The sequence below is a fragment of the Lissotriton helveticus genome, chromosome 5_1 (genome assembly GCF_964261635.1).
Source record: "Lissotriton helveticus chromosome 5_1, aLisHel1.1, whole genome shotgun sequence".
Taxonomy (NCBI): domain Eukaryota; kingdom Metazoa; phylum Chordata; class Amphibia; order Caudata; family Salamandridae; genus Lissotriton; species Lissotriton helveticus.
The window spans coordinates 131,765,502-131,791,501 of record NC_136065.1 but is presented as its reverse complement, the minus strand read 5'-3'; the positions used below and the strand labels follow the sequence as shown (position 1 = coordinate 131,791,501).

General features: G+C 40.8%; 1 protein-coding gene across 1 annotated transcript in view; it reads right to left on the bottom strand.

The window, feature by feature from the left end:
• Positions 1 to 26,000, bottom strand: part of LOC144753019 (uncharacterized) — a 202,757-nt gene that overhangs the window by 34,923 nt on the left and 141,834 nt on the right. The window contains exon 7 of the mRNA XM_078640824.1: positions 16,772 to 16,878. Within this exon, the coding sequence (XP_078496950.1) occupies positions 16,772 to 16,878 (107 nt within the window). The remainder of the gene's footprint in view (positions 1 to 16,771; positions 16,879 to 26,000) is intronic.

The window sequence follows — 26,000 nt, the reverse complement described above, 5'->3', positions numbered from 1 at the left end:
AACAAAACGGCGCTAATTAGAGTGGTCTCAAACATAAATCAAAATATAATCCCACATTGCCACCTGGCAATAAGATCGACATATTTCAGGAACTAGTAGTCGACGAGTTGTACAAAATCAAATTAAATCAAACTAAAAATAACTTTACTCAGAAGGAAAAAGCAATTATAAAGAATCTTGCGGAAGACAAGAAAATAGAGATAAAACCAGCAGACAAGGGCGGAAACATCGTTATTATCAATAAAACAGATTATATAGAGGAAGCCCAACACCAACTAATGGATAGAAACTGTTATGAACTTCTAAAACAGGACCCCACTGCAGGATTGGAAGAAGAAATCACACAATTGCTAAATGATTGGACAATAGCTGGCCTAATCAGTGAGAATGAACAGAAATATATGACAAATACATTTCCAACTTTCCCCACATTTTATTGCCTTCCAAAGGTTCACAAAGACAGCCAAAAACCACCTGGCAGACCTATTGTGTCGGCTAACAACTCATTACTTGAAGGGATTTCAAATTATATCGACCAATTCTTAGCGCCTCTAGTAAGAGAGTTACCATCATTCATTAAAGATACAACTGATCTCCTGAAACAACTAGAAAAGGTTGTCTGGAAATCTTCTTTTAAACTCATCACCATGGACGTGACATCACTCTACACAAACATTGAACATCATATTGGCATGAATGCGTGTAAACACTATTTGTGCAAAAGAAACATAAGATACAAGGAACACAATGAAATGTTGAATCAAATGATCTTCTTATGTTTACATAATAACAACTTTTTATTCAACATAAAAATCTACAGACAAAATCGTGGATGTGCCATGGGTTTCTCTTTTTCTCCCAACTATGCCAATCTCACCATGGGATGGTATGAACAGAATGAAGCCTGGAAAATGGAACACTATGCATGGAAAAAGAAAACGATCCTATGGCTGAGATTCATAGACGATCTTTTTATAATCTGGGATGGAGAACAAACAGATTTTGAACAATACTTTGAAAAACTGAACAACACCCCTACAAACCTCAAGTTCACCTATGAAATAAGTAGCGAAAGAGTGGTGTTTCTGGACACAGAGATCTACATAAAAAACAATCGTCTAGAAACCACACTACATCGAAAAAAGACCGCTACTAATTCCATTCTACACGGACAAAGCTTTCATGAGGAAAAACTGAAGCGCAGTATTCCGTATGGGGAATTCCTCCGCTTAAAAAGAAATTGTTCAAAACAATCAGAGTTCCAGAAACATAGCATACAGGCTACAAACGGGTTCATGAAGAGAAAATATCAACCAATGACAGTGGCAAAATGTCTCAAGAAAGTGATTGAAACAGAAAGAAATCAAATTCTACATGGAGCTCAAGCAATAAAAACAGAAGATAAAATCAGACTCATCACATCTTACAATGCAGAAAAAGGCCCATTGATGAAAGCAATCAAAAAGGATGTATGACATTACAACGCATGCTTTTACCACGCATGCTGTTACAACGCAGTTTTTACAACGCATACCATTACAACGCATAGCGCTTTGGGGTGCTGGATAGTGAATAGTTTAATTTACTATTCCAACTTCAGTCCCCGTGGACACTAGGGAAGGTGTTGGATAGTAAATTAATCTATTCCCTATCCTAGAGCGCCCCCCAGCGCAATGCGTCGTAATGGTTTTTGTTATAAAACCTGCGTTGTAATAGCACTGCGTGGTAAAAGTTGCGTTGTAAAGGATGCTTCCCGTCAAAAAACATTGGGGAATACTACGCCCGGACCAGACTTTGGCCAATATCATTGGAGGACATCCACATGTTACCTTTCACCGATCAATTGGTTCATAGCCATTTCAAAAATATCTCCAACCTCACCTGGCTGCATCGTGAAGGCTTTTGGCCTTGCAAACAATGCAAGGTCTGCAGAATAGCGTCAGCAACCAAGGAAATTTAAATGTTTGGGGTGAGGAAATGGAAAATCAAGCAACACCTAACGTGCAAAAGCACATTTGTTGTGTACATGATAACATGTCCTTGTGCCAAAAGCTACATAGGTAGCACCATTTTCGAAGCCAAAAAACGGATCCTAGAGCATACACGAGCTGTAACCCATGGAGATCAGTCCAACGCGATTGCTAAACATATGAGCCAACATCATGATAACAACTGGGAAACTCTTAAGCACTGCACAATCGACCAACAGGCAGACTCAGAAAGAGGAGGGAACCGCAGAAAAGCGTTAAGGCAAAAAGAATCCAAACACATCATTGCTTTCAGGACTCTCTTGGGAGGAGTCAAGATGGCGGGCTGACACCGCCGAGTGAAGGTTGCTATGTGGAGCCGCTCTGCCTAAGAAACGAATGCTGCGAGTCCGTGAATAATATGAGACTTCATCTGAGTACAAGGTGATTTGGAAGCGGCATGCTGACTGGGGGCTGGAGGAATCAGTACGCGGCACTTATCAAGCTTTCCATCGACGCTAGCAAACTTACGGTTGGGGATTGCCGACTCGGTTCTGCCTCTCTGGCTCTGCGTGGTTACTCTGCTCTCTTTGGTGTATTACGCGGCGGCTGGATCCCCTAAACTGATCCGATGCTAAGGGTTCTGCTTCGACACTGCGGCAGGACTTTGATACATTCCTGGAACTACGCCGCGGCTAGCCTTGCTAACCTTGCTCGTACGTCAGGGGGAGTAGCCAGCTTGTCGGCTCCACTGCAGCTGGGAGCCCACCTGACACCACGTCCAACCAGGCGAAGTACGCCGCTGAGACCAAAGGAGACGCAAGCAGGGAGAGCGCTGATGTCCACGCGACAGACGAGGTCTACACGGAATCGGAAGACCTGTCAGACGCGGAGTCAAACACACTCAGGTACGATGGCGACAGCAGCGGCAGCAGGGCTAGCGGTAGCAGGGGCGCCAGGCTCTAATAATGAGTCTCAGCAGACACAACAGTCACACACTGCGAACATTAGCATTATCGCTGTGAAAGGTAAAAATCAGCCTAACAATTCAAAAGCTGCAATGGACCTACGCAATGAAATGAAATGTGCTCCAATCTTGAAGGGAGGTGGTAGTGCCGAGCCAAAACCCAGGTCTGAGCTAACAATAGAGGCCAAAACGAAAAAGAAAATGAACAGTAAAGATGTAGAAATCAATGAGAATGCAGCTACTACTTTACCAGTCAAGATTTCAATTTTGGCTGAAACCACGGCGGGGAACAATATCGGAGGAGGAGGAGTAGTGGATGAGGCATTTAAAGCAGACAGTGCTGCGATTAAAAATCTAATGAAGGGATCGGATAAGCTGCCCCACATAAACTCAAATACAAATGCTAACCTGGGTTCAGCCACTCATTCACCAACTTTGGATATATCGCATAGATGTCAAACGACCACACAGAGAGTAGATACTACTGAGGAATTACTATCTCTGGTACAAGACCAAAGGGTGTATGACGAACAGAATCTTAATATTAATGCCCAATCACAGTCAATTAACAATAAGACAAAGGAGAAACTAAGTGGTGAAGGCGATGGCGTATCTCAAGTATCTACGGTCATATCAGACGAAGACTCCAATTTAGAATATGACAAAATATCAGAAGAAGAGGGAGCTGACAAATCATTCAAAGCTTTATCTAAAAAAACTATAATCAAGAAGAAAAAGACGAAGGGTAAGACCATCTAAAAAAATCTGCTATTTAAGACAGCTTCAAAAGAATTGCCAGGGAACAAGAAAAATCGCCTAATCGATGATAGCCCTCTGAGAAGATGGATAGAGGCAAAGGGAGGAGTCAAGACTATGGCTTTAAGACTCTCCGGTGCAAGCCCTGATGACACGATCTGCATACAAGATCCTAAATTAAACCACCCTATGGATCCTAAGGTCCCCTCATTAGACTCTTGTTTAAGTGCATTATCTTTAAATCAAGTGGTACCAAGGAACACTACTTTAACCAACACGGAAGGGATTTGTGAGCCCAGAGCTGGGGGCTCCCTAATAACCTCAGGATCTTCAGTAATCTCTCCTACTTCTCCTACTTCTACTCCTACTCCCACTTCTATTATTTCCTCTACTTCCCCTGCGTACATTGTAGTGGCCAATGAATCTGAAGACCAAGTTCCTGAATCAGTAGTTAGTAACCTTGACCAGCCAAGTGAAGACACGGAACCATTAAATTTAAGCCCGAAGAAATCCCAACTACTCTTGGCTGAGATTCCTGTTAATATTCTCGGATCAAATCTTGAGCAAGAACCTGTAGAGAAGGTGATGGATGACTCGGATACTAACTCTCCAAAAGCAATAGCGGGTTCCGTAACCATATCCGCACAAACACCTGCTCAAATGTCTCCACAAGATTCCTTCAACCTCTCAGGTCCATCAAACATATCAATGGTAACGATTATGCAGACGCTTCTAGAACAAAGAGCGGAGATACAACAACAATATCTGCAGCTAAGAGAAGACAATACTAAATTGCAGGAAACTATGAGAGATATTGGTCTAGGTTTGGGGGGAGTGACAAAGGACATCGAAGACATTAAACAACGAATAGTGGAAGTGGAAGAAGATGTGAATAAGACTACGCTAACTGCTAATCAAAATACACTAAGAGTCTCCAAACTTGAAGCTAAAGTTGAAGATCTTGAAAATCGGGCACGAAGGCAAAACCTTAGATTATTTGGCATACCAGAAGGGATGGAGGGCTCCGATCCGCGGGCATTCATGGTGAAACTCTTTCAAAAAGCCTTTATTGATCTCGCCGATTGGGACTGGGATTCCCAGCTACAGCGAGTGCACAGACTACCTCTGACTCAAAGAAACACAAGCAGTAAATTTCCCAGACCGTTTCTGATTTACTTTGGCAACTTTTTATTGCGGCAAGCTGTATCATTTAAGGCTAGGCCTAACAATCCGGTCTCCGTTGACAATCTCACCTTCTTTGTGAAATCTGACCTAAGTAAGGGCACAATGGACAAGCGCTGGGAGCTTCGGAAGATGATAGATGCCTTTAAAAGTTTAGGATGTACGGCCTATCTCCAAGAACCTGCTCGCCTTAAGGTCATTCGCAATGGTCAAACGACTTTTTTCACTGATCTTTCAGCCGCTGAACAATCTTTGGAAAAACTCTCTTGGGAGAATGCAAAAGTAAACCAAAACGAAAAAGTCAACTAAGGAGACCAAGTAACTGGCGCACATGCTCTAATGACACTAATGACACTATTTCACCTTTCGCTTCTTTAGTGTTTAGCTCACTGAACTTATTTGTATTGAGCACATGATTCACATTTTTTCTTTGTTTCGATGCATAACCATATTTAGGGCTTGTATTACTAAAGTATTTCTTTCATGGGCGCAGCCATTCTTTTTTTTCTATTTACTTCTTACTCTGTAGGCGTGTGTTTATGTATTGAGCAAGTTAAGATATGGCATGAGCGGTTTCTCACGTATGCACCTTCACTACGCTGCCCTTTCACCGGCAGCACAAGATAGAGGGGTGCTCCCCCCTAAGGGACGGGAGGCTGCTAGGGTGGGGTCGGGGTTGTTGCAGGGGAGGGTGCGACAACACCTGTCGAGGGTGGGTGGGGGGTAAAAAAATGGGAGAAAAATTGGTGGCAGGATTCAACTTTCGTTTAAATAATAGTAGAGTGGTAAACCTAATTATTTTGAAAAGAGTAAAGATAGAGGGGACTTATAAAGATCAGAGAAGCTCCCTAACGGTCAAATGCCTAAATTAAGAATATTATGTTGGAACGTAGATGGCCTAAATAGCAAAAACAAAAGGAATTTAGTACAGGAAGAGATAAAAATGTACAACCCCAATATAGTTTTGGTGTCAGAGACTCATATCAAATATCAAGATCGTAAATTACTATCACAATTGAGATACGAATTGGTTGTATGCTCTACTCTAAACGAAACTTTTAGGGGGGTAGCTATTTTAAAACAAAAAGGAGTTCTATTAGAAACTATCAAAACTACCTCTGATGCTCGGGGAAGGTGGGCAATCGCACAGATGCAAGGTTACAATGCGAAATTGGTACTATGTGTAGTATACGGACCAAATATTGATGATCCCAGAGTCTTCGAAGAACTAAGTATAGAACTACTCGAATGGGAGGGAGAAATCATTATCGCTGGGGATTTCAATTGTGCTATTGACTACAAAGTAGACTCCACTGGCCAAAGTAATTATAAAAGAATGCGCAAAGTAAGAGCAGCAATTCTAGAATTAGCAAGGTTGAATAACCTCAAAGATGTTTGGCGGTTTAAACACCCTAAGTTGGCAGGCTTCACCTATTATTCCGCACCGCACAAATCCTGCTCTAGAATTGACATGATATGGACCTCTGATCCAATTTTAGAGAACTGCGAGATTGAAATTTGCCCCAAAATCACTTCCGATCACAATCCCTTGCTAATAGAAGTTACCATTAAGGGTCAAAACCAAAAAGCAATTAGAAAATTTACTTTCCCAAGATACTTACTTGTTGATACTAGTTTTACTTCATTACTTAAAAAACATATCCAGGAGCTTATCTCATTAAACATTAACTCGGCCAATATTAATACTGTATGGGATACATGCAAATGTTGTATTAGGGGGTTCGCTCAACAATATTTATTTAGGAAAAACGCGGAGAGTCGTAAAAATAATAAAAAACTAACATCTAAGATACTAGATATGGAAACACAACTCGCTGACGCAACACGGCACTCAAAAAATAATATAGTGGGGATTAGACTTAATTTGGCGGAACTGCAAGCCGGACTAAAAAAAACACTGAGGGAAAGATTTATTTCAAAATTGCAAAAGTATAAACTAGATCAGTACGAAGGCGGCGACCGCATTGGGAAAATATTAGCTTTTAAAACTGCAGATAGGAAAGCTAAAACTAAAATTAAGGAAATAATAGGATCAGATTTAATCACTTATGCGCAAGAAGACCAAATACTGAAACAATTTGTTAAATTTTACCAGCAACTTTATACACCCGAGGTGATACCGACTAGAGCGGATATTTTACAATATCTTGATAGATATCTAACTCCACCTCGGGCATTAAATATTGAAGTACTACAACAATTAAACTCAAAAATAACACTAGAGGAAATAAAACTCGCAATTGATAATTTTCCCTTAGGGAAGGCGGTAGGCGAAGATAGTTTACCCGTGGAAATTTACAAACTCTGTGCTCAAGAACTGTTGCCGCTACTAGAGAAAGTGACTAATTCAAATATTGTTTCCAAGCAAGCTCCACTATCATGGAAAATTGCCAAAATTATCTTTTTTTTGAAAAAGGGAAAACCTGAAAAAGAATGTGGATCATATCGGCCGATTTCTTTACTTAATTCTGACGTAAAAATCTTTGCCAAAATCCATGCCAATCGCTTATCCCCTTTAATGCCTGAGATTGTCAACCTTCAACAACATGGTTTTGTATTGGACAGAGACACCACTATGCATGTCAATACTTCAATAACAGCTTTTGATGTAGCAGGAACTACCCACACCCCACTCGGTATGATTATGTTAGATGCAGAAAAAGCATTTGACCGAGTGGGGTGGGAATATTTGTGGGCTGTATTAAACAAAATGGGATTATCTGGGTCCTATTTAGATTGGGTTAAGTCACTCTATGACGAACCACAGGCGATGATAAGCTATGGTGGCAAAGATTCAGCTAACTTTAAGATCGCAAGAGGCACGAGACAAGGTTGTCCCCTTTCCCCATTACTTTTTGCTCTTTCTTTAGAACCCTTTTTAAATGCACTTAATGACCAAGCTAACATTACCCCAGTGAACCATGGGGGCGTATCTCTTAAAATAACTGCCTTTGCCGATGACATAGCAATCTATACAACAGACATTAATAACGCTATGCCAGAAATTATTAATGAAGCACAAAACTATGGTAGAATCTCCGGGTACAAATTAAATGTGAGTAAAACGCAAATTATAGTTAATTATACCCCCGATGTGCATATTTTTGATACCTGTAAAGAAGCGGTTTATTTAGGAATTAAACTAACTGCAAAAGTGGGGAAAATTTTAAAAATTAACTATGAGACATTTTTAAAAGAAACTACTAAAAGTCTCAAGAAATGGCATAAAATCCCTCTCAGCTTACTAGGTCGACTCAATCTGATAAAGATGAAAATATTACCTAAACTACTTTATTTGTTTAGAGCTATTCCGTTACAACCTAATAATTTTTTTTTTAAAAAGCTTGATAGTATATGCAGTAACTTCATATGGGGCTACAAAAAAGCACGAAGGGCCATCAAATTTCTGGCACTACCCACTTCTAAAGGGGGACTCGCTTTTCCAGACTTTAATCTGTATTTCTTAGCTTCTTTTTTTTTTCGAGTAAGGAATTTATTAAAAAATGAGCCATCTCTATTTTTTCACCAATTTATGCTAGGTGCTAATTCCAATCAATTTCTATTGCGCGTCCATGATCCGAACTACTACAAGCGGGTCAAATTTAAGACTGCTAAACACGCCATTAAAATCTGGGACAAAATCTTGCATACTAGTAAAAGTTCATTTTATAATGCCGAGCTTCGATTATGGAGCAATCCTGGTCTCCCGGATACCTTTTCGGATGGGACGGGCTATCGCTGGATAAGACACGGAATAAACACGCTAGGAGATCTTTATGGAATTAATGGTCTGATTGATTTTGAAAACTTGAAAATCACCAATGGTGTTACGAACGATATGCACTTCAAATATAGACAATTAAGAGACTTTTTTCTTAACAAAATGAAAATAACGGAAGTTATGCAATCAGATATTTGTGAGTGTATTTATTCGGTTAAAACTAAGTCACTAATAAAACTGGGATACCAATTGTTGAGTAAAGACAAAGGGGAAAACATTACCAAAATAGCAGTTAGATGGTCCCGTAGATTAAATCTGGATGTAAACTCAACACAGATTGGAAATGCTTTAACACACCTAAGCGATATAGTACACTCTTCTAACCTTAGAATGCAATTGTATAGGACAATTACTGAGTTGTACTACACACCACAAAGAATATCCTTATGGTCGCAAGGGAACTTGCTCTTAGATAAAACTAAATGCCCAAAATGCAATATGCATGCTGCTGGAATCGATCATATGTTATTCTCTTGTCCTGCATTTTCAACCTTTTGGAATGGGATAACGGACTATCTAAAAAATAATGAGATAATGATACCTGAAATTACTGTGCATCTGGTTTTGCTTGATATGCAAGAGCTCAATTCTCCCAACAGGGACCTAACTACGATTTTGCTTTCATGTGCCAGATTAACCATAGCAAGGGCCTGGATCTCTAAAGAACCTCCAAATGTAGCCGAGTGGCTGGCTTTGGTTAGCGAAATTAGAACTTTGGAATTATCACTAGCTAAATATCGAGGCCCAAAAACCCTTGCTAGAAAAGAAAGGATCTGGAAGCATTTCTTTGAAGTACCAGAATTGGAGATTACTTGTTAAAGCCATACTGTGTCTGGAATTATTTTTTTCTGCTTAAAGTTTTAGCTTATGTTATTTACTGAATTGTCTTTATAATTTTCTTTGATTTCTTTTGTATCTTTCCTCTCCTCTCTACTTTTATTTGTACTTTACAATCCCAAAAAAAAATGTATCAATGGTAACTTTATTTTCATCAGATTTATGGATAATGTACGAATGTATTATCTCTGTACTTGTTGAATCCTGTAAATAAAAAACTTATAAAATTAAAAAAAAAAAAAGGACTCTCGAGCCAAGAGGCCTTAATCAAACAGAAGAACTGCATGTACACCTATGATGTAACTATCTCCATGAACTTACAACACCCATTAAACTATTCTGCAACGTGCTAAAATGGATTATTCCCCTTACCGTTATGAACATACTCACCAGTGAGATTGTTTTACTATATGTGAATGGCAAGTATATCAAGTCACCAAAGACATTGAAATCATGAACTATTAAGATTCTGCCATCACTAAATGAACTATTTACCGCAAATCCATAAGTAATTGCTTCAAATGTAATCCTTTTATAACTGAGCACTTAACACCAAATATTTATACATGTAAAAAACTACGTTTCCCATAATGCATTTGCATTTAACTACTGTGTTTCTTTCACATTGTGCACTAAATATAAAAGAAGGCTCGGGTTAAGAGCTCAACAACCGTGATCAAGCCTTCGGCTGAAGGCGAAACGCGTTGGGTTAGGACGAGAAAGCAAAAATAAAGCTGCTGGTTTAAGCCAATTCCTGCCTGAGTGAGTGCCACCTTACCAACCGGTGTTGAGCCGGTAATTCGAGTATATATATATATATATATATATATATATATATATATACTATAGCTCGGGCCCCTGCAATGCAGTGCTTACCACCTCACATATTACATCACTCATGACATGGTCAGTGACATTACTGATGACATCTCAAATGATAGCACTGATGATGACATCGTCCACAGAATCTCTGATGCACCCAGTCACACCACAATATAACCTTTCATACACCCACACCAACTTCTAAACTGGCATTCTCAAAAACATTGACACATCCATACCAGTACTTACACACCCACTCACTGATTCATAGGTGTACACACACATCCACTTAGTTACCCATACAACCACTGATACACCAACTCGCTCACTAATACAGACACTGATACATCCACTCATACAACCACTCACACAGTCACTCATAGAGCTACTCACACATCTACGCACTCACCTATAGAGTCAATTACACAGCCATTTACTCACCTATACAGTTATACACACACACACACTCATTTATTCATACAGCTATTAACACTTACTCACTCACCTATACAGTCACTGACACAAGCACACACTCACCCATACGGCTACTCTCACAATCACTCAGTCACACATACAGTCACTCATATACTCCAATTCTCACTATACTGCCTTTCACATATGCAGTTACTCACCCACATACCAGTGACACATGCATTCACTCACTGACACAGCCATACACACACTCACTCACCCACCCATACAGCCCCTTACACACACTCACTAATCCATAGAGGTACTGACTGACCCACTCACTCATCTATATAGGCAATTACACACACCTTGACCCACCGACACAGACATTGAGACACCCATACAGATACTCAGACATCCAATCACTCACCCATACAGAAACTCATGTACCCACTCACACACCGAGTTAGACACCAACTGACAGACAGATACAGACATTCACACAAGTCACTCACCCATACATTCAGAGAGACACTTAATTATTCACTTATTCAGTTACTCACGCACCCACTGAATCATCCAATCAGGCTCTCATACACCCACTGATTCACCAATACACCTTGGTGTGTATACTTAACACTCATAAACTTTTAAAAAAAACACTCAATCACTGGATGAGATCATTAGTGATGTCATCAGTGATATCATTTGAGATGTCATCAGTGATGTCACTGATCATGTCATGAGTGATGTATTATGTGAGGTGATAATCAGTGCTTTGTGGGGGTGTGAGTTATAGTTAGCTCAGCTAACTCTAACTGCTGAATTTCTCAGGCTTTGTACAGGTGAAATGTCAGCCTAACTATAACGTCCATGTAACCTTTGGTTTTTTAGTGAATATATATATATATATATTTATATGTAGTGATGGAGTTCAATTGTCCCACCTGAAAGGGGATATAAATAGGGCACTTGTACACCAAAATATGTTTCTACGTTAAAGCATTGAAGCATTGAATAATCAAAATGAGTTCCTCATTTTGTGAATTGTGTAACATGAAATGTGAAATTATTGATAGATGTATTTAAAGCACGAGGGGTATTTTGTTGATTTCAGTAGTTTGCTTCCACCCTAGCATGGAATGTAAACTCCAGACCAGACTTGGGACCTAATTTAAAAGACGGCGTGAACAGGAATTTCAATAAAGGTTTCCTATCCACTCTCTTCTCAGTTCTCCTGCTTGATTTATGGTCTTGAAATTAGGTTTTCCCGAAGATAGAGCAACTGTCTATCACCTGTAATAGCACAAAAAAAAACACAATATGAAGTCTGAAACTTTGAGAGCACCACAACCTCCTTTCACTGGCACAACAGCATTGTAAACATCAAGGGCCTTATTTATGAAGGCCTTGCGCCGCCGGTGCGTCACTTTTTCCCATGTTAAAAATGACGCACCGGCGGCGCAAGGCCTTCATAAATCTGCCCCCAAGGATATTTGACAATGTTTCAAACTGAGAGAGACTTCACAGTTCACCTGGTGATCCAGAGTCACTGTTAGCCTTACTAAACTGGGAAGCCAAGCTGTATCAGTACAGAATAAAGCATTTTATTGGCGGCCAGCAGCTGTTCAATGCTGACGTAGCTCCACCCTTTCTCACAAATGACCAATGGAAGCGAGCTAATTCGGGTCATGAAGGGAGACTGACATCAAAAAAGGACTGAAGAGTGTTTAATATGGAAAGGCACCTCTCCCATACCCAGCACAAAACAAGGATCCCTAAAATCCATCATACATTAACCTATATCTAGGGCTCCTCTGTAGAGCCCCTGTAATATTTTAGTTTTGTATGACGACTAAAGAGCCCCCCCCCCAAAAGGAGCTCTACTGAAAAACGTGGAGATGTGAACATTCCCTGTACCTTACGCTTTCCACAGAATATCTAGAACAAGAATTCTTTATAGTGCCTGGGCGGTCCTTACTCTAAGGTCGAACTACTCAGGCAGTGCCCGATGGGCTGGTCTAAAAGATCAGTGTGTGGGCTGGTTTTTGGCTGTTTGAGTGCCTTTTATATGGTCTGCTGGCAGGTTTTTACTGTTGATTTCCCTGATTTTAAAAAACTTTGCTTGCAGCAAGCTTCAATCCATAGTCTTCTATAATTTGCAAAACACTAAAGTGTGCCCGATTCACAAAGGGACTTACGACTCGTCATGAGTGTGGAGTCTCCAAACTCGTGGTAGAATCTCCGCACTGTAGTGCTCAGTGCGGAAATTTTGACCCGAATGCTGAGATTCCGCCCTGAGTGAGGAGACTTTGAGCTCGTAACTATACCAGTCGTAAGTCCCTCTGTGAATTGAGCCTGTATCTTTACACGCTCAAAACTGCCCTAGTTTCGAAACTTAGCCGTACAAAAGGGGGTGGTGATGGACGGAGCATCTGAACCAATCAAACACTCACACCCAGTCAACAGATTTGGGTTTAATCCATCACCGTTCTTTAGCCCACTCTGCCACCCCAGTTCAGACATGGCCATATGCAAATCATTCTGACCCAGTGCCTCATGGGAACAGTCCAGCCCGAACTACCAAGCCATGCCTTCCCGGGACCGGATTCAAGCTTCATAGGACCGGTTTCTGGCATTACAGCCATCTTCAACCAGGCTTGCTTGAATCCAGTGGCAAAGTGAACGAGTTTCGAAACTTGGCACTTTTTTAGCTTTACAATTTCGTAGTAGGAGACTTATATTTTGGTGTCTGGGCCTATTTTCTGTCGCAAATCCCCACTCCCTGATCTTCTTACCTTGATGGCCCACCCGTGATGGTGCCTAGTTGAAGGCAGTACCATCCAATTTGACTCCCCAACGACACTCGTGGCACCAACAAACAAAATTAATATAAAGAAGATTCCACTAAAAAAGAGATTAATGAATGGACCTGCAATAACCTATCCCCCTACTCCAACCCTCATTATGCTGCTGATATGAGTTGCTTCATGAAAAAAGTGCTTTTGGGGTTCATTTGCATTGCTGGGTCCTCCACAAGTAGCAGCCTGTACACAAGTAGGTCACAGACACCGACAGAATGATGCTTGGATAAGACATACAGGCTCTTTCCTAGGATCACTGGTCCTAAGACGATGGTATATGCCCGCTAGTCAATGACATGGAGTACACAGGGAATACGCAAGTGATCAGCACATGACTAGGGGCAATTTAGAATGAAGATTTTCCAAACAATCTGTAATCTGGGGAATGCTATATGCATAAGAGAGCAACACTTTTGTATTTTATAGTTGGACACTTACTACAGAAATTCAACAGCATTTCACAGTCACCTCTAAAATCCTCCACTACTAAGGACTATTACATCCACCCTCCCTTCCGACTGATAACCATTTCCTCTCGGCAACCACACTGGAGCCTTCAAACTGAACCACTCTAATATTATGCTCTACACTTCACCCAAATATACGAGTTATGTTTACTAAGAGTATGTACAAAAGTCTTGCTTCTCAAAGAAGCGGTCCTTAGCATCTGTTTTAGTATTGGGTCACACATGGATCTCTATTTTTGTTTCTGCTTGATCTTATTTTTTATTTAAAGCATTTACAAAGCACATGATTGTTTGCAGACATCCTGGTGCTCTACTTGAGGTACCAAAAAGCAGTGCCATTAGTGCTGGAATACCCATGTTTTAAGGCTTTCCCGAAATTCAAATACTTTGACCTTGGACCATGGACATCTCATGAAGGTCTTTCAGGTAAAAATACATGATTTTATTTAAGTGAATTTCCAGCTCCAAAGCAACTAAAGGTTGCCCTAATGAAAAGAAAGCGCTGTGTTCAGATTGAACTGTATTTGCCCAGTATTGTTAGGATTGAATTGATTTATGCTTTTGTAAGTTTTGTGCATTTGTAGGTCTAGGTTGATATAGTAGCTTTTGTCTTTTGGTATTTGGTATTTGCGTGCTTATAAAGCATGACCATAAAATAAAGCTAGGAAAAGAGAAGTTTACATATTATCTATAGGTATTTATGTAATTAAGAGTTTATTGGCTTTGGTTATTATCTCCTAAAAGGCAGGAAAGAATTGACTGGTGTGTTGGAATGCAGAGTCGATTTGTTATGTATTTTATGCCCATGTTTATGTTTGAGAAAGAGTTTTGACAATCTACAAAACACTATACACAGAACCATCTAGTGCTGGTGATAGAGGAATATATGCACAAGCGTTGCAGAACCTGTAAGTCCATTGTCCAGCGGCAAGGGTTTGGGCACTGGCACAGAGTTCCAAAATGTATGAAGTAAGCATTAAATCCTAACTAGAATGCAATAAGCAATGTTTCGGCACAAGGCTTCATCGGGCCAGCCTTCCACTGGATAGGTAGTTGTGAGTAGCAAAACCTATTGTAGCAAATTGTGCACAGGAAAAATAACCACTGCAGTGGCTCACAAGACAGCTGTTGCAGTCCTCATAACCAAGTAGAATAAGGGCTTTGCTAATGAGAAAAAAAGGGGCATGGGCATATCTTTGAACTAATTAATGGATACAACTTGGTGGCTGTGGCTACGAAGGTCAGAAATGATGTCAGCCTTATTCTGCTATTAAAGTAACCAGTTAAGCCCTTAGTGGAGAGTGAACGTGAAAGTGTGTTGAGCTTTAGAAGGAATTGAAGTAGGACAGGCCGTAGTTTGACATTAGGGAAATATGTTGGAGGAGCTAATCAATTTGGAGCAGACAGTCATCCATACACAGAAAGCAGTGATGCAGTCTGGTATTCTGTAGTGATGAAAGGAGGTGAAAGGTGAAAAGGGGATTTGAGATATGAATGTTGTAAGTGAAAAGTCGATTCAAGAGTCTGACTCAAGAGATGATGCAGACAAAGGAAAAGATATACAAAAAAGAGGGAAAAGACTAGCCATTGGTCGATGACCAGTAGGATGGTGGGGATGAGAAGTTCAAAGAATACTGCAAGACAGAGAAGAAGTGATCATAGAGAGTAGAAGAAAATGAGTCAAGTGGCGTAATATTGATCCCAAGAGTGGTAAAAACGTCTAGACTGTGAATTGGCCAAATGCATCAGATGTAGTAGAGAGTTTTCCAATAAAAGAGACGTGATTTTGGTGGCCAGTGATGGTAAAATGGGCACAAGTGTGAAATCGGTCTCAGTTGAGGGAAGGTTGTGAAGTACAGACTGGATAAGTTAAAAAGGTTTAGAAAAAATGTAGCTATGAGACAGTATGAATGTTGATTGGGGAGGAGGTATCCACCATTGGTTTATTAGGTCTGCGGCTAAGCACAGCTGATTTAAAACAATACAAACAGATCAGATTCAAGGCAGATGTAAAAGATGTTGGAGAGGAGAAAGAGAACACAGTTGAAAATTGAGAGGGCACAATAGTTTATTGGTCCAACACTTCAGAGAGGGGTGCAGGAGTGGCTTAAGATCAGGTGTATGAGAAGTAGTTCACTGAACATGCTAGCTGGCAGAGGACACGTTTGGTGTCCTTGAGGGGGTGAACACTAGCTTGGGGTGAGTGATAATGCCTTGGTGATAGCCTGCTTTGGGTAATTCAAGGGTAGTTGTGTTCAGGGCCTGTTCATACGCTTACTCTGCTTGTAGGGTAGAGTGCACCTTTAGGTCTTGCTGCAGAGCATAGTGGGTGGATCCAGTAAAAATCAACTCTTACTTCAGTGATCTTTAGGCAAATTCAATTCCCATTTCCCACACAAAATATGTTTTTTACAACCTGAACGTAAACCTTGTCCACCACTCTGGCCATGTCATGTTTTGGTACTAGATTCACTGCTTTCAAAAGGTTAGTCAGTGTCCTTTAGCCACTTTCAGTGGTCAAATATTGAGACAAGATACATGGAAACTCTACTACAGAAATTATATTATCATTCAGAACCAAGTAGAAGTGTCTTCTTCCCATATTGGTAAGTACTTAAATTAGTACTAGAATTCAGTTTACAATGATATTAGCACATTCAAGAGATGCTGGAAGTTATAAAGACCTATTGCATTACCTCCATGCTCTTGATTCCAAGTCAAATGCTTCAACACTTTGCAGATTGACCATTCCATCAAACCCTCCTATGGCCATCAGGTGTCCGTTGGCAACAGTAAGGCACACCTGAAGAGAAGACAAATTGAACATTGAGTAGGGAGGCATAATAGGTAGAGTGCAATTTTCTATATTGAACTGTGTGTGACTATTTTTAAGCTCTTCCAGTCAAAGCGTCAATGCTTTCCTATACGTTTCATGACAAGTTTACGCATCATGTCATCAGGGCAGCTGAAACACGTTTTTGTTTGAACAAATATTCATTTGATTCACTGTATTACATTTAATATAATTACAACCCGCTTAAGACCTAGACATTTACTTTAGGAGAAAATCTGCACATGTCACCAAATAATTGCCATGTAAATGATCTAGTTCATGACCAGGACTGTAAAACAAAGTTCAAAAAAATTTGCCAATTGTACCTTAACCTGGTAACCAAAGCCTGTGATTTCCGAGGGATCCACCAGCAAACATTTAGGGCATTATTACAACGTTGGTGTCCCGCCATGCCAGCGCCCCCCCTGCGAGTCCGCCAAAGTCATCCACACACCACCCGCCAGAGAAGGAGTTTAATCCTGGTCTGGCGGGCGGTGCTTTGGCGGCACCACGGCAGTGACTTTCTAATACTCATTAGAAAGGCCCTGCTTGAGTGTGCCAAAGCACATTCCTGCACGATATGGACTGTGCAGTCCAAGCCGTGTAGGAAGGGGGGTGCATACAAACAGAGGGCACACCGTGTGCCCCTCTGCATGAACCCATCGCCCAGAGGCAACAGGGAGCCTGTGTCCTCACTGCCACATTTTTCGTTGCGGGGCTCACAGTTGCAAAAACTGTGGTGGTGAGGAAACTTGTAATATGTTTGGCAATGCCACAGCAGCACCAACAGCATATTGCGGCCTCAGACTGCTGCAATTCTCCTGCAAGATCACTGTGGCATCAAGGACCACCCACAGCAACACCCATGAAATGCCCCTTTCACGCAAAGTGCTGCATGTAAATGGGCCATATTTACAAGGACACGGAAAACCATGCAGGGTGGCTTTAGTGTCCTTGTAAATATGGGGAAGCAAGATGCGCCACCGGTGCATCACAAAAAGTGATGTAGCGGTGGCGCGAGGGGCATGTAAATATGCCCCTTCTGTCTGTAATGTGTATTGCCTTGATGGTAATAGGTCTCATAATTCGTGAGTTTATGCCCCCTTTATTACTCTTTAGCATTTGCATCCGAGCACTGAAAGCATATCCTTCCAGCTTCTGTCCCATAGATATTTTCCTCATTTTCATGCCTTTTTGATGATTTTTTGCTCGGTGCATACTCAATCTAACTACTCAACGTGTTGGAGCTTACCTTTAGTCTCCTCTGTACATTATGCCTTTTTCTAACTTATACCAGTGAACATGGGTACAGCACACACATCATGCCACTCATGGCCTCTCTACCCATTGTTCCCGGTGACATATTTCTCACAGCTTGTAGTGTAGTTCCTATTTTCCCAATAGGCTCTGCGCATTGGAATAATACCTACAGCAGTAAAGGCCTAGGCCAGACGTTAACTAGGTCTACTACTGTCGATACTAGACTTAAGTTTTGGGTTTGCCAGCGTAGCTCAGAGTTCGCTAGAAACTTTCTCGAATGTTCAGGAAAGAATTAACTCCCCTGATTAGACAAGAAGGGATTTAGTTTCTGACAACCATAGAACATGACAACTTTGCTCTCCCCTAATCAAGAGTCAATCTCGAGAGTCGTGTGAGCACAAGGCAATTATTTTACTCAGTCAGTACGTGCATTCTTAGTCTCATCAGATTGTAGAGAAAAGGAAGAGACGGGCGTGTTCAATAAAAAGGTGTTATTTATTGATCAGTCTCTTTTCTCGTACAAGAGAAATGGATCGATATTATTGCAATACTTATAGTTAAGTAAAGTGCATACATTAAAAGCAATAGTATAAAATAATACTGTAAAAACATTGATATGGTTTCTGAGCCATATGATGTTTAAAATGATTAAGATATATTACATACACATATACATTTGACTAAACGTACTCAACTGGTGTTTCTAAATACGCCTACCCCGTGTACCTGACCTAAGTCTAATGCGTGGGCGGGAATAGAAAGTTACAGTTTAAGTTAAGTTTGTTTTTGCCAAGTGAATAACTAAAGAATTCTCTGTGAGGGGTTATTCAGTTCTGTACCTGGAAGTTAGGATGAATGAGGAATGGTATCTCTTTCTCTGCCATCGATATTCCAGGCCGCCTGCGAGGGCTGCCCGAAAGCGCCGGTGCTGGGTCTCTCGGCAGGAGATAGCAGCGCGTCTCTCAGCGCGTCAGGAAGGCGGGGCTGCTGCCAGCGGGGTCTGCTTCTGCTCTCGGCTTCGGCAAGTATGGCTGCTCCGTCTTGTCACCACGCGTGTGTTTGCATAGGGCAAGATCGGCAATATTTATACCTTAAAGGTGCCGGGATTGACGTAAGGATGGACATAGATACGTCAATAAAGATGTCATACGACTTGCTCGTTAGCACATTCTTTACTAAAGTTCTCTGTGAAATCAAAACAATGGCCGCACGGATTTTCCAGGTTGTCATAGGTTTGATTTGTTATGAGAACGTCGTATGCCTTATCAGGGGCTGGAGGAATGTCGCTTGTCTAATTAGATCTCAAGCGTTATGACCTAATCAGATAACACGTTCCTGTGCCGTAGTGTGACTGCGTCAGATAACGGTATCTGCATCATGGGGGCTTTTCTTGCCTCATGGGCTGACTGTTAGTTAACTTGATAGTTAGTTTAACCAGAATAGGGTCAGGAATAGGGGGATCGATTCAGAACCTATAGGAATACATGACACCCACTCCACGCTAACTATGGTCATATCTACTAATCTATGCATAGTATAACATAGTACAACATACTATAGAGTGTAGTGTATACCTTACCACCCCAAAATACATAAATGCATTTTGAAATTTTCAAATATACTGAAAAATTGCAGTCATATATATTGTATGCACTTAAGCTATGAATTAAATGCTAAAGTAAACACGCATTTGTATGCATTATTGCTTATTTGGTATATGAGAAATACACATGAAATGGCTCTTAATATGGCTATACAGAAAGAAAGTTCGAGACCATTTCATCACATAATAAAATATTTGTGAACATCCCAGCGGGCAACTAAAGTTTTTAAAGTATCTAAAAATAGAAATCTTAGTTCTCTAGGAATAGTTTCTTACTTTAAGCAGAAGATAAGTGTCCCGAAAATTTAAAAAAATAATAATTTGGGGCTGCTAAAAAATTGCTGTCCGTGAACTGGTGGGAAAAATTGTTCATGTGACTTTATTTTTAAAGTTGAAGGCCGAATTCAGGGAACGCCGTGTGCGAGCTTGCTCAAAAGTCTCTATTTCTGTTCTGGAGAGAACATCATATCATTAAGGCTTTCGAAAAAACTGTCAACAGCTTCATGGGAAAGTTCCACTAAGTCGGAAATAGGTGTAACCATGCATTCGTGCGCATGATTGTCTCCATTGACATTCTGATTCGCATTGCTGACAGAAGGTCGTACCTGATCGATGCTGCTTTCATCTTGAACTTCACTACTCTTCAATCGTAGTGGTGAAGATTCCAGGAATGCCGTCATCAGGATTGGCAGCCTTTGAGGGCAGCACAAAGCGTGAACCTTGGTAGGAACCAACAATGTATCTGCATCCACTGGCGCATCCGATTGTAGCGTCAGACAGGTGTCCAACACGCATTCTTCTCCGCATAGCAGACACCTTAGTACAGGTAAAACACACCTTTGCCACATTGGTCGAAATGATAGAAACCAAGTCATGTTCAGGTCTCTAAGCCGGGAGAGTCCCAGGATTTTTGATATCCGGTCCCGGTATCCAATGGCTAGGATCGTATCTTCCATTGTCGCGAGAGTTTGATCTGTGACATGGGTTGCCATAACGAAAAATAAGGACTAAGAATAGGATTCCTGCAATTAGTCCCAGGATCAGGGGAAGTCCGCCAAAAATCGAATGGACGAAATCTGGAAAAATACCCAGTATGGCTTTGAATGGTGTTAATGCCATCGAAAATACTGTCTTAAATACCTTTGAGACCCCAGTGGTATCAGAAATATTTAAGATTTCGCTCAGGATTTCCGCGAAATGTACGGGGGAATTAGTTGATAATAATGTATGTATCCCTGCAGTCGTCCTTGCGACTTGTAGATCATACGTTTCTTTTGATGATGTGAGCCTTGTAGGCGTCTGAAGAAGCACTGTTTTCATTCTGCTTAAAGTATCTATTCGAATAGAAGTAATTTTCAAATTGGGCCATGCCCTTGCCTCCCTGTCTGGAAAGGAGCTGGGGAACAAAGAACGTCCACAGCACTTGACCTTCGCAGTCGTAGTGACTAGATAAGGAGTCCCGGGCATAAGACTACAACATCTGCGGTCTACAATAAGAATGTAACTCCCATTATAGAGTCTCTGAAAGAATGGTTCTATTTCAGTTGCAGGTGCGCCTTGCTGGTGACATGAAAGGTTGTATGAATTCCCTTCACAGGCTCCATGCAAACTAATTCCGTTACACAGAAGCGTGCCGCTTAGTGACATAGCACAATTGTTGCCACTAAGAAACACTTTCTGTCCTTTATTACTGACACATGCATGTGAATAGGGCAGGTTCCAAGTTGTTTTAAGGTACCCCTTTCCCAATTTCTCGTACATGCCAGCCTGTATATATTTTTGGCAGTATTGAAACCTGAAGGTTGAGATTGGAATATTTATGATTACGTGGATTATCCATTCACTGACAGGTCGTTCTGACATTGTCATTGGTAATCTTTCTAGTTTTTCAATGCTCAAGATTGTATAATCAGCACCCTTTTGCGCCGTACCGATTTGTCTATCAGTAAGGTTAAAGATTTGGAATAGTGACGTTGTGTTGATTAAACGCCAAGGCACATAGCCTGAACGCAGATTTTGTAACGTCCAGCCAAGCTGTACAATAGAACGCAATTGTGACTGACCAAGTTGTAATAACAGTAAGTCTTGCGATAATATATCGATTGCTGAAGACACAATGCTGTCCAATGAAAAAATTCTGGAGGACAGAGTCATTAACCCATTGTCCACTACAGAAAGTGATTTTTCCAAATTAATACGGTCAATTTCCCGTATTCTCTCTGCTGTTTCAATTTGTGTAACCTTCCAGGCCTCATTGTATGCTGCATATACAGAGGCTGCTATGAAACGCTTTTGACGCTGTTTGCGTGGTCCCATTATGAAATCACGCAAGTCAGCACCATCAGTAAGTAAAGTTAGGTGTTGCTTAATTTCAGGCAGTGTGGAAGTTTGTAGCCATTGAAGGCATAATTTGCCCACACTGTAGGTTGTTATTATCCCTGGGTGATGTCTTTGGGGATATCTAGGGTCTGGCCTGGTCATTTTGAACCCCTGTGTTTTATTCAGGAATCTGTCTTGACAGTTATTTGTATCTGTGGGCCAGATCAACCATTGTTTCCAATCAGGATGTGTTCTGTTTTGGTTTAATATATGGTTTACGTCTATCTCTTCATCTGTATCAGAGCTATTGCTAAATATTGTTGGCTTTGGAATAGACGGTTTATTTAAATCTTTGATTTTGGCTAAGCCAAGACAGGTGGTTTGTTGAACAGTGTCATTTAAAAATATCATTTGTTCTGGGATCATGCAGGCTCTAAACAAAGCTTCTAAACCCTGTACTTGCCAATCTTTTGTACCCCAAACACTTTTCAAATCAACATTTTTGTCCCAATAATCAAATCCAAAAGTATTCATTATTTCGAAGAATGAATCTGAATATATCAATTTTGTGTTGGTTATCATGGTTTTCATCCCTGTCTTGTTTGACAATTTAAAATAAAATGTTTCAGCATTACTTGTGTTAAAACCTGAAAAATATGAATATTTGTCATAAACGGTTCTTGAGCTCCCTTTTGGAGGTGTAGCACAATGTTCCCATTGATTATAATTTAAAACATTTCTAGGTTGTGCAGATTTATGTAAAAAATGGTTACCATAGTGGTTATAGCAATACATACTATCATAATTTGTAGAACCTTGCAAATAATCATGTTTTGTAAATTTAGCAGACATTACTAAATCAGACATCATGTTATTAATGCTTTCGAAGTCCCAATCATCAGCAAATGAGTTCGGTTTTGCAAAGTCACTCAAGGAGATCTTGATTTGGTGTGGATATTTCAGAATCTCGACCGGACCATGAATTTCATAGTCACTGTTGTCCCAGGCTACCCCACCAGGTATCGGATTGGCTGTGAAGTTGGCTGAAGAAAGTTCTCTTTTCTCGACGTGTGAAGATGTGTGTGGTTTGAGGACCAAGTTGATGTTCTGACTTGCTGTGTCCATTTTAGCATATTTTCCCTCAATGAAGCGTCCCAAAGTTAATACCATGATGAGCCAAAGTATGAGGATAAATGCACCAAAACCCACCCAAAATTCAATCCATGGAGAAATCAGATATGTTTCTTTCAGTTGGTTCAAAAGTTCCTTCGCTTTGTCTTTAAAGGATTTTGATGATGGCTGTGTCTTTGATTCACTGAAGCCTTCAGAGGAATCATCGAAGTTGATGATGTACCCGGACGCAGTTCTGTCAATTGTTCCAATTGGTTCAGGATTTTTGTTTCTTGCATTGTCACTTGGTACTTCATTGTAGATTGGTATGTCTCTGCTAAATGTTTTTATTTGGGTTTTCAGAGGTCTTAGTTCTATTGCATTGTTGCAATAAAAGCGCCGGGACACTCTTTTTGAGTAGCCGTGCGCTATAAAAATGAACCAATAACATAACATAACATAACATAGTCCTTGTTGTTCTTCTGTAGGCGTTTCGAATGTGATGAGCCTCTTTGTTAGGACCTCTGTACTGGTAGCAAACCTTGGTGTTCTGCTACTTATTGGGAGTCCAGGTCGATGGATACAACTCGGTTCTCCTTTTTTCCAGCAAGTGGCGGTAGTACAACTGATCTTGTCCCGTTGACAGACAAGACAGGAACTGCTTTTCTGTAAGAAGGCCCAAATTCCTTCTTTACCGCGATCTTCTCCCTGACTAGATCCCCGACTTTTGGAATCCAGACAGGTCTTGCTGGGACAGGTGGTGATTCTTCAGTGGTCGTTGGCTGTTGTTTCAACTGTATGTTGCTCAGGTCTTTTCTTGTTTTGTTTAAGTCCTGCAAAATAGCCAAACGGTCTTTGACATCAAAGCTTTTTTCTTTAACCACTGAAGTCTGACTGTCGAGGTCAGAGATAATCATTCTAGTTCCAAATAATAATTCGTACGGACTGAATCCCTTCAGAGAATTTCTTGGCAAGTTATTTAGACTACGTTGGACACTTATTAGATGTTTGACCCACCCAGCTCCCGAACCTAATATCCTTTCCATTATAGATTGCTTTCTGCCTTGGTTTTTTCTTTACACCATCCCGTACCCTCAGGAAGGAAGTGAGAAGATTCCCGCTGGGCTGTGCTCATTTGGCCATGTTTCCCCCCCGGCCGGAGGGCTAGAGTGAAGACAATGGTCAAACGTAACATGCTCTTAGCGTATATGCCATTTAGACCCGCAAATCTTTGTATAACAGTCCGGACGTCAGCCGAGTGCTGAGGATCTACATTATAAGTGGAAACTAGCCTGTATATGTTAATCGCAAGCCATTCTTTTTACTGGTGATGTTATCTGCAGTCAGATTCCACCGTATTATGTTTTTTCTCTCCCCACTGCGATTTCTGTTGCAGTTTGGGCAGTTTTTTACAAACATGGTATGATGTAGGCTCATGCCTGGCCACCAGTACCGTGATTGTAATTCTTCCAGAGAATCTTTCAGTTTGAGGTGTCCAAGACCCTCACCCATATGTGCGTCTGCGATTAACAAGTGTCTCCTGTCCATGTTTGGAATCACTCTATCCCCCACTCCAGGGATTCGAGCAAAAGGGACGGAGTTTGCATCGATTATGTATGTATAATTGAGTGGATAGTTGATCGGTAACGCTGAGCAGTCGCCTTTTGATGACGTTTTCACCACCAGCAATGTTTCACCGTCAATGTATTTTAATGTACGCTTTTTTCGAACTACGGGAGCCGATTTAGTGGCTGCCGCTGCGGCTGTTTCAGCCAATGAATTCCCTACAACGTGAACGCCATCACGTTGATGACTCAGTGAGTGAGTCACGTGAGTCTTTGGTAGTTCTTTTTGTAAAAGAGCTATTTGTTCCCAGAGCAGTTTCTGCGTTATTGGTGCATCTGTGTCATCTTTGTAACCGTTTTGAATCCATGTCTGCAAATCCTTGTTGTATGATTTGACGCAGTAATATGAATCTGACACTATAAGTGTCGGGAATTCGCGATCCGCATTATCTAGCGCCATTTTCAATGCGATTATTTCAGTTTGTTGTTCTGAATTAGTTTCTACTGAGTGTGATTTTGTTAATAGAGTTTTTAATATACCTCCGCGCCATACTTCTTTTGTAATCTCACATGTGGGGTTGTATGCTTGTTCTCCCCAAACGGAGGGTTGAGCATGTCCGTCTGTATAGATTACACAGGCGTAATGTCGTAGAGGCAGAATGTCGATCGGCAGAGGATACGTCTTTTCATATTTTAGATTTTTTAATTCTTCTAGTTCTGGATCAAAGTAGTAGTATACTTTGTCCGTTGTGATTGAATTCACCCATTGTATCCATTCCGGATTCAATGTTGTTGTTGGTAAATTACACGGTGTTGTTAGTGCCTCAAAGGCTGATTCTGCTGTTCTGACTGTGATATGTCTACCGTCAGCTATGTCTTTTTCTCTAGCTATTGCGGTTTGAACTGCACGAATGATTTTTTCCGTATTACTGAATTTCTGTTCAGCTTCTGTGTACAAGTGTGATTTGAATGCAATTGGTACCTTTTCTCCCTCATTAGAGGTTAGGTATGTGAATCCGCATCTCCCTGGGATGACTCGAATCACAAGATTGCGCGTGTTATCACGTGTTTCTAATTTTGTTTTAATTAGCATGTCTGTTTGTAAAGATCTCAAAATTTCTGTGTGTGTTTGAGTCCAACTGGATCTTTTAAAGTCTGGTTTAATTAGATCATAAAGGGGTTTAACCCTTTCTGCGTAATTTGCAATGTATGTTCTTCCGAAATTTAGGAAGCCT